General features: G+C 40.9%; 1 protein-coding gene across 2 annotated transcripts in view; it reads left to right on the top strand.

Moving 5' to 3' along the window:
* Window positions 1-4,260: 4,260 nt before the first annotated feature.
* Window positions 4,261-10,600, top strand: part of si:ch211-186j3.6 (neural-cadherin) — a 631,675-nt gene continuing 625,335 nt past the window's right edge. For both annotated transcript variants that reach the window (XM_051932159.1, XM_028809678.2), the window contains exon 1: window positions 4,261-5,499. In XM_051932159.1, the coding sequence (XP_051788119.1) occupies window positions 4,500-5,499 (1,000 nt within the window). In that variant the 5' untranslated portion in view covers window positions 4,261-4,499. The remainder of the gene's footprint in view (window positions 5,500-10,600) is intronic.

The raw sequence follows: 10,600 nt of genomic DNA, 5'->3' as shown, positions 1-10,600 counted from the left end.
TTGTCTAATCTCGTCTGTCAACCTGTCCATCACCATTGCAAATAAGAAAGGGCTCAGAGCCGATCCCTGATATAATCCCACCTCCATCTTGAATGCATCCGTCACTCCTACCGCAGACCTCACCACTGTCACACTTCCCTCGTACATATCCTGCACAACTCTTACATACTTCTCTGCCACTCCCGACTTCCTCATACAATACCACAGCTCCTCTCGAGGCACCGTGTCATATGTCAGGTCCACAAAGATGCAATGCAACTCCTTCTGGCCTTCTCTAACTTCTCCATCAACATCCTCAGAACAAACATTGCATCTGTGGTGCTCTTTCTTGACATGAAACCATATTGCTGCTCACTAATCATCACCTCACTTCTTAACCTAGCTTCCACTACTCTTTCCCATAACTTCATGCTGTGGCTCATCAATTTTATCCCCTTGTAGTTATTACAGTCCTGCACACCCCCCTTATTCTTAAATATCGGCACCAGTACACCTCTTCTCCACTCCTCAGGCATCCTCTCACTTTCCAAGATTCCATTAAACAATCTGGTTAAAAACTCCACTGCCATCTCTTCTAAACACCTCCATGCTTCCACAGGTATGTCGTCTGGACCAACGGCCTTTCCATTTTTAATCCTCTTCATAGCTGTCCTTACTTTCTCCTTGCTAATCCATTGCACTTCCTGATTCACTATCTCCACATCATCCAACCTCTTCTCTCTCTCTCTCGTTCTCTTCATTCATCAGCCTCTCAAAGTACTCTTTCCATCTGCTCAACACACTCTCCTCGCTTGTGAGTATGTTTCCATCTTTATCCTTTATCACCCTAACCTGCTGCACATCTTTCCCAGCTCGGTCCGTCTGTCTAGCCAATCAGTACAGGTCCTTTTCTCCCTCCTTAGTGTCCAACCTCTCATACAACTCATCATAAGCCTTTTCATTAGCCTTCGACACCTCTCTCTTCACCTTGCACCTTATCTCTTTGTACTCTTTTCTCAACACACAGTCCTTGAGTCTCACAGACTGTGGTGTGCCTGACAGATAGTCCATTATCCAGGACACCATAGGCTCATCCACCTGCATGTCTCTGAGCTTACCCCTTAACAGGGATGGCCCGATGGCATTTCAGGTGCTGGAGAAATCAAAAAATATAATCCTCATTGTGCTGCAAGTTTTGTCCAGGTGAGAATAAATCTTGTGGAGCAGTTAGATAATTTCATCCTCCACTCCAATCTTTGTCCAATAGGCAAACTGCAGTGGCTCCAGGTGGTCTACCACAAGAGAACTCATATAGTCCAGGACGAGTCTCTCAAAGGTATTCATGATGTGAGGCCTAAGATGTGAGTTGTGGTTTAAACTGTTAGGCTCTTGTCTGTCCTTCACTCCTGCACCCTATTGATGTCATTTGGTGTACTCCATCCATCCATCCATTATCCAACCCGCTATATCCTAACTACAGGGTCACGGGGGTCTGCTGGAGCCAATCCCAGCCAACACAGGGCGCAATACAGGAAACAAACCCCGGGCAGGGCGCCAGCCCACCGCAGCATTTGGTGTACTCTTCCATTCTATTTTGTTCTATGCTGCTTCCTCCCATACTTTAGTGCCAATGCACTTTAATTCATCTGCAGGATATTCCACACTATATACAGGTATATATTATATACAGCATATGCATAGTATAATAATTGTAATACATGTTGTCACAATGCAACCTGTAAGAATTGAAGTTGAACATCAAGGAATCCATGTTATATGGCCTGAGGTATACAAAGCCATCCAAAGTATTCTGCCAGTACCAGCATTGTGCTCCAGAATTGAATTCAACAGGGCACTTTGGCTTGGAGAAAGATGACAATTGCTGATTTAATGGCCTTACAAAGGAGAGTCATTCTGATTGATATGTGTCCAGAGCTACTCTTACTAGCTTTTTGTAATGAGATGCTGTATTCTGAAATTACCCTCATCATGGCCATTATAAGCCACACTCACATTGTCCTTTACAGGGCAGGAGATAGGCATAAAGAGAGCAGAGGGACAAAGGACATGTCAAATGTCTGATAGGTGCCTGACTTTTTTTTAAATAAAAGCATGTAGTTAGACTGTGATGCATTAATTAGGAATATCAAGTCATTTGGAAAGTTGCATCCCTGAACACATAAAGCTAAAGAAAACAGACAAAAAAAGTGTTCACTCCCATTAGATATAAGATCTGAGTGTGAATGTAATGAACAACAGCTAATTACCATGAGAACAAATAAGAGATCTCAAAGAGCGAGGTGAGAATCAAGGCATACATACGGAAAGATGGTGACAGGCAGCCTAGCAAAGAATTTCCTTCTTGTAAAAATGGGAAGGCAGAATGGTGTTTCTGATTATTTATAGTGATGTTTTCTCTCTGTGTTTGCTTTGTTTTGTATGTATGTTAGTGGAGAACATGGTAAATGCATACATATGCTGTAGAGATACACTCACTGTGCAAATTGTTAGGAGTGCAATACTAATTCTCTATAGGGCCTCCTTTTGCTCTCAAAACATCCTCAGTTCTTTGTGCCTGGATTCCACAATATGTTGGAAATGTTCCTTTAAGATTCTGGTCCATGTTGACATGATTGCATTACACAGTTTCTGCAGGTTTGTCAGTTGCAGATTCATGCTGTGAATGTCCTTTTCAAGCACATCCCAAAGATGTTTTATTGGATTCAGATCTGGTGACTGGGAAGGTCACGAAAGAACATTGAACTCACTATGTTCATGAAATCAGTTTGGGATGACTTTTGCTTTGTGACATAGTGTGTTATGCTAGTTATTAGATGATTTGTAAATTGTGGCCATGGAGGGAATGCATATGGTCAGCAACAATACTCAAATAGGATGGGGCATTCCAGCAATGATTGATTGGTAGTAATGGGTCCAAATTGTGCCAAGAAAACATTCCCCAAAATGTTACACCACCAGCATGGACTGTGGACACAAAGCAGGTTGGGTGCATGAATTCATGCTGTTGATGCCAAATTCTATCCCTACCATCGCTGTGTCTCAGAAAAAATCGAGATTCATCACACCAGGCTATGCTTTTCCTGTCTTAAATGGTCAAGTTTTGCTGAGCCTGTCCCCACTACAACTTCAGCTTACTATTTTTGGTTGACATGAGTGGAATCCAATGTGGTGTTCTCCTGTTCTAGTCCATATGCATTAACGTTCGATGTTTTGTGAATTCTGAACTGCTTATCTGCTCATCACAGTTGTACATAGTGGTTATTTCAGTTACCATAGTCTTTATGTCAGTTCAACCCTGTATGGTCATTCTCCTCTGGCCTCTCTCATCAATAAGATGTTTCAGTTCGCAGAAGTACAACTCACTGGATAATTTTGTTTATCACACCATTCTGAGTAAACTAGAGACTGTTGTGTGTGAGACGCCAAGTGGATCAGCAGTTGCAAAAACTTAAACCAGCTTATCTGGCACCAAATATAAGGCCATGGGCCAAATCACTGAGAACACATTTTTCCCATTCTGGTGTTTGATGTGAACATTAACTGAAGCTCCCGACCTGTGTGTACTGCCACATGATTGGTTATTAGATGATAGTACTGATAACCAGGTGTTATAGGTGTTTCTTATCATTTGTTCAGTGAATGTAAATAACCAATATTTGTCTAATGCAGTGACTTTCAGTGCCAGCACTATATATGCCAAGGCATTTTACAGTTAAATGTATCACAGTTCTTTATATAAAATATAAATATCACCAGCACAAGGGAGTTAAATGATTTACTCACAAGTGGTTTGTTAGCAACCCAGGTGATTTTGACCTGCAGCCATATGATTTCTAAAGTGACATTTTAGCCATATGCATATAGGCAGAATGGGCTTGTATTATGGATAAAGTAATTTGTAAACAAATTGCCTGAACCTTTTACACTAAACAATATATACAAAAAAAACGTATTCTGAGTGCTAAATTAGGTTAGTGAAGAGAGTTTGTTTTTAAGCGTATCAGTTGTTGTTTCTTGTCAGTCAGAAAAGCTGCGTTCGCCAAATTAGCTTCCGCGCATAAACACGAATTCCCACATCACACGCACTGACAGAGAAGATCGGCTTTATCATATCGCACTTATAGACCGGTGATAGTTACCGCTGTTGAGAGCGGCGACCACGGGGCAGGAGTGACGTCTAAGGGGTTCCCCGGAGATTCCCCAGCCTGCTATCCCCGCCCCCAGAGTGGCGCTGTCCAGCACTACTGAATTCTGCGAATTGCCGCTGACTGAGAGCGGCAGTCCGCGTTGCTGTTGGATGAGAAAGACTGCTCGACAGTGGTGTTAAGAAGAGGCAGAAAGAGAAAGTAAAATGTGGACGGTAGTTCATTTCGTGTGGTTAACCATTGCCTTCAAGTAATAACGTCTTACATTTTTAAAATTATTTTTAACTTGCCTTTTTTTCAATTTACAGAAGATACAGCTAAGACATTCACTGGCTGATCATTTTATTTGCAGTCATGTGTTGGACTATTTTGATACTGTGCGTACTGTCTACGGTTTGGGGAAATAAAACAGATCTCAGGAAGTCTTTCTTCTACGGACACGTGTTTGAAAACTCGCCACCCGGGTCCAGCGTAAACGGACTAACCATTCCCGTAAAGCGAATTAACCAGCAGAAATGGTGCTCCGAGACTGGAGGGCTACACCTGAGACTGACTGGAGAGGGGAGCAGCGCTTTCCACTTATACAACCACCATAAGCATGGCCACATCCTCATGAAGACAGCCAGGATTTTGGACAGGGAAATAAAATCCGTATACACCTTGCGCTTATGCGTGTGTTGTCAAAGTTGCTTGACAGCGGAAAGTCCCGCAGCTGAAGTCGTCTCTATAAAAGTTGATGTGCTGGACACAAACGACCACCAACCTGCTTTTAATGAGAGCCGTACAAAAATCGTGCTAGCCGATTCCACAGCTCTGAGGTCCAAGGTGTATCAGGTAACGGCCAGCGACTTCGACTCTGGCAAGAATGCAGAACTGTTTTACTTTACACTTCCCAAAAACGGTCTTTTTTACGTAGTCCCCAAAACTGGCGAAGTCATATTGGTGGATTCAATACTAGGCAGACTGGCCCCGATTAAGTTCAACATTTACGCCAGAGATCACGGCCATCCAATTCTAACCAGCCAAAAACTGGAGGTTGAAATTTGGCCCCGACAGTTGCCTGCGCCTGACCTAAAGGGGAGCGGAAAGGGTCTGCTGAGGAAAAGAAAGTCTTTACTACAGTCTGAGAACCCGGTGGTCGTCACTGTGTCTGAAGACGCAAGCATCGGCTCTGTGGTCATGAGTTTAAACCCTGTCAGGTTTCAGGCAGCTAGCTTCGAGATGGTATATCCAACGGCAGACAGCGTCCCGGTGACTGTTGGCAGGGATAGTGGGGACATCGTGATATCCCGGAGACTGGACAGAGAAACGCAGTCCGTGGTGGAAATCACAGTTAAAATCCAGGACAAGCGAGGTACCAATATGCACTTGGCATTTTTTTACTTGTTCAAAGGATAAACAGCCCCTTCGTCCTATCCGCCTTTATGTTATTGTGACACCCCTAGAAGTTCCTATTTTCGTGTGTATTAAATGAAACAGTGCTCTGTCAGGATTTTAGCACACTAGTGCATTCTAGCGCCTCAGATTTATGTGTTTTACATGCGAAGGCAAACCTCATAAGGTTTAAAATGGGCACACACGTGAATGAGCTGTTTGTTTTTATGTTATGACGCTTGAAAGATTTGACATGAGGCTCACATAAATTATTCTTCGTTCTGACTTTACTCAGATCAATCTATCAATGTATCTGTCTGTATGTCTAAACTGAACATTTATTTGGAAAAGTTCAAATCAACACATCGTTAGAGACGCTTATTAAAATCTTATTAATGTATTACGTTTTACGTGATTCTTATATTAATCGATTTATCTACAACACCTTTATTGTTAAAAGATATCTATTAAGGGGGGTTCATTCCGCCGCCCATTTTAATCGGCCAAGAAACAGTCGAGTGTCTGTCGCATGGCACACACGCTGGGCCTATTAAACAAGCATGTAATACTCCGGGGTGCACAAAGAAAAGGCCACCCGATGGAATTGACGCTACAGTGTTTAGTACTGCGGTGACGTGCCGTTACTTTTACTATTTATTAGTTCATAAAAATGGATGGATGCGTGGATGGGTTTGCGGATGGCTAATCCAATTTTCAACGCAAGCTTCGCGCTTATTGGCTCGCTGTCCCTGGAGAGGGATTAAAAAGTGAAAGTTGCCGAAGTTTTAATCAGTCACGTTTTGAAAAATGCAGCCCCTATGTTTTCATAACGGTTATCCGTTATTATATGAACATTGTTTCGGTTAGAGTAAGTTCACAGACTTCACACAACCAAGTCCCAACACACACACTTACTGCTGTAATCAACTCACTGCTGCGGTACAGCTTGAAAACCAGTAATTGATTATTTTTTGAGGTCGAAGTTTTAAGGAAAAACGTGGGAAATATTACTTCCATTCTGCTTTTACTTCACTTGGAGCAATTCATATAATGCGGCCTCCATAATGCAACAGCAGAATAATGTTTCATTATCCTATTTTTACATCGTGAATAATCCATGAATGTCTTGTTCTTCAAAAATCAATCAGAGGCTCTGGAATAAAAAACAGTCGTCGATTATTACGATCACTTTGACCTTTGTAAATGCTGCAAGAGTTTCAGTGTCTGGGCCAGTCTTTTTAAACCAGTCTGAATCTTAAACAAATGGCAGTGGAAGTTTACTGAGCATCAGTAACAAATTGGTGTTTGGTTTATTGGAAAGTCTATCAATTTGTTTTGGGCTCCTGGATTTAGGTTTCCATTCATAAAATGGAGTTTGAGTTTGTCCCCTCTTCTGTGTTTTCCTTCTTCCCTATGAATAGCCTTTGAGTGGTTCAGTAGTCAACGCAAGGTTTGAATCCTATACTCTTAAAAATAAAGGTGCCAAAGTGGTCTTTCACAGCGATGCCACAGGGGAACCGTTTTTGGTGTCCAAAAGACCCATCCACATGAAAGTTTCAGAAAGAACCTTTATTTATTTAGATCAGTAACAGGCTCAATACAGTACGTAGACATGATCAGATAGTAACAGATTTGTGAAGTACAAATGGGTTCCTGATTTTTAAAAGGACTCTTGCTGCATACAATCGCATATGCTTTTTCCAACTTTTCTTGATCTATTAGTGACATGCTTGGTAGCCCATCATAGATTAACATGAAAGTTTTTCAAACCAAGTTCATATGCAAATAAACTTTTCCGCAGTGACATTGTTCTTTGTCCAGCAATGGCTCTACGAGGAACCACGCAACCCACTAAAGAACCATTAGATAGATAGATAGATAGATAGATAGATAGATAGATAGATAGATAGATAGATAGATACTTTATTAATTCCCAAGGGATTAAGTGCCATTAAAGCACCAGTATTTCTAAGAACGTTAAGTTTCAACCTGTGACTTTCGTCCGGGTTTTCCTTCCCACGTCTGAAACACGTGTGCCCGTATTCTAGACTGTGACAGACTAGCGACATGCCCACAGTAGGCTTTCGCGTTGGCACATAATGTTGTTCACCATCTTCAACTGGCTAAGTAGGTTAAACAAATGGATGGATGAAGAGCAATTGTCTTGTCAAACCTTGCATTGTGCTACTGTTTTCCTGCCTCCTTTTTATGTTTCAGTGGGCTCCGCGGTTGCTCAGGACCCTTTAGTTAAGCAGCTCCCTGGACGGTACTGTGTAACTTTACCAACACAGTGTGTGCTTGAGTGCGCCCAGCGATGGACTGGAGTCCCAGCAGATTTGGCACTTTATAAACTGCTGTTGCGATAGACTCTTTATTGGAAAAGAGGGGCCCTATACGAGATGTAGGAATTGATGAAATAATGCACGAATTTATTATTTTGCCAATAGCGGTATGCAACAATTTATTATTATTATTTTGCTGAATACTGCAAAGATTTTCAGGGACACGCCTTTGAACGTCTGCATTATTATAAGGTGTTTCAAAATTCTAACCTTCAAACAGTTTGCACTGCACGCCGCTTGGTATTTTGATAAATCGGTAGCATCCTGAAAATCTGCAAATGCTTTCAATTATTTACTAATAACCGGAGAGCCGCACCGTGTCGCTGCTAACCAGTGCTTCGCAGTGCACTGTCTTAGCTGCTGAGAGGGTTAGATTCTAAATCCGTCATTATTATGATTATTATTATTATTATTATTTGTGATATCACGGACTTCTCCCACATTTCAAAATATGTACATGTTAGTTTAACTAAGAGAATCTGGCTATGACTGAAGGCTGGTAAGCGAGTGTGCCTTGCGAAACAATGGCCTCCCGTCCAGACGTTTTTGAGAATAGATAGTGGCATCCCTGGAGGAATACGAACAGGAAACACACTGATGGACATTTTCAGATGTCAAAAAATAAAAAAGCTATTTCGTTGTATCCGATCATCCACCGGGGATCAGATGCATAGAGGCTGCTGGAAAGAAGGATCACCCCAGTGGGCAGAGGCTCGATTGACCACTTGAGTACACCGAGCCCTACTATGTCTCTACTAGCACTTCAAACTTCATTTCTTACACATTGCTATTGACACAAATGTTGTTGTTACTGCTGCAGCTGCTAGTCGCATGTATAAGGCGTTCCCCGAATGGCCGAGCCCCCTATGGGAGCGCCGGCCGAGCAATGAGAACCCGGTTACCCGGTCTAGTCATATCCTGTATATCTTTAGTTAACCGTGTTGGTTTACAGTTTTTGATTTTTTTTAATACTTCGAACTTATTTTACTTACGGAATTATAATAGGTCTTCCAGATGTTCATCCAACACGCTGACTTGATCAAAGTGCTCGAAGGCTGTCTCTGTAAATTTTGTCAAAAGGCAGAACCTTATGTTAAATTACTGAAAATCAAAGGCGTTATTACTTCGTAAAGGTTTTATATACGCAGCAGACCAATTTAATTTTTATGGTGATCAAAATCTGAAATCATATTTTGCTGAGGTTCATGTGCTTTGTAAAATTTCTGCTGTAAATCCACAGCCTCACTCGCGCTGTATTCCCACTCACAGTCTCCAAACAAAAATCATTAAAGGGGCGATTATATTGATGTGAATTGTTTGTCATGGTTTTAAGTTTTTCTTGCCTATACTGGTTTTGCTATATTGCTGCTGATGGCCTAAGAAACAAGTCTGAAATTATTTTTCATTTGCTCGCCTCTGGGTATGCCCACGTTATTTGATTTTTTTTTTTTGGAAATCAAAAAGGTGATGAAGCTAAACATTATTTCTTCTTGTTTTCTTCAGTGTGTCTAAAAGTGAGGCTGAAATTTTCCCACTGATTTGCTTTCTCCTATACAGTGTTGGTGGGGCTAAAAATAACGTGATTATATCTTAATGTTTTGATTTAATCTGATTATCTCTTGCCTCTTTTTTGCCTTTTGATAGAACTTAAATAAGAACTGTAGACCTCCATTTAGCTTTCTGCAGGACTGAAGTCTGTGGTACGGAAGGGTTAACTGATTTGCTTTGAAGTTCACTCGCAATATGCTTTTGTTATGGCAAGGCTTTCTATAGCTGGTGAGGAGCATTGGGGAGGTTTTTTATTGAGACCACACAGACAACACATAGCTGCTGAATTCTTAGCCTTGAACATTGAATGACACAGCTTTTTTTTTCTAAAATGTTTTTTCACAATATTTTAAGAAACAGCAAGGAAATCAAATTAAAAAACTGAACAGTGCATGCGAGGGGCACACATTTTAAGAATCCACTATTCAGAGTGTGTGAAATTTAGATAGTGAAATACAACTTTGCTTAACTCGAAGCCATTTAATCCAATTCAAGGCCACTTCTTGTTAGCTAATAAACATTTATTTTCTCATTTAACATACTGAATCATTTGCTGCAGGGTTGAAGGATATAAAATGAAAATGTATTAATTAATTCCCAGTGTTTTTTATTAAGAGAATTATCTATTAAGGTTTTTTTTAACATTTAGTAAAGGCAAAAGAAGTAAGAACAAATTTAATATCCAATGGGGCCTTTGTGCATCTCTTAGCTTAGTCCTCTTTTCTAGAAAAAGGAATCCAATTCTTTAGCAGAGTGCTGTAATAACTGCTAAATGGACAGCTCAAAATACTCTTTTACCATTTAGCTGTTAGTTAAAACTCAATAAGGAGTGTTGATAGATGAAGTGGAGCACATTGCTGATTGTTTTAAATGTACTTTCTGATTTTTTGGAGGCACAAACATCAAGGTTACTAAACTGCCTTAGCCCAAATTTAGCAGGATTTTATAAGCAACTTGTACAGAGGGGCACTGTGCAGATGCTGATTGCCATGGTGTGTGGTCTGGAATCACTTTGTGGTAGAGATTTACTATTTTTTCATTTCATCAGTGCCCATATAATCAGCCCTGTGGTAATGAAATTCTCACTAACCAAATGTCCCGGGTTTTATTGAAATTTTCTTTTTAAATTCCTAAATGACAGTAAAATGGTCTCTGAGTGTCATGCAGGCCACAGATCAGGCTGAGAGTCTT

The sequence above is a fragment of the Erpetoichthys calabaricus genome, chromosome 9 (assembly GCF_900747795.2).
Source record: "Erpetoichthys calabaricus chromosome 9, fErpCal1.3, whole genome shotgun sequence".
Classification (NCBI taxonomy): Eukaryota; Metazoa; Chordata; class Cladistia; order Polypteriformes; family Polypteridae; genus Erpetoichthys; species Erpetoichthys calabaricus.
The sequence above is the reverse complement of the archived record's forward strand: the minus strand, read 5'-3'. Positions and strand labels throughout refer to the sequence as shown.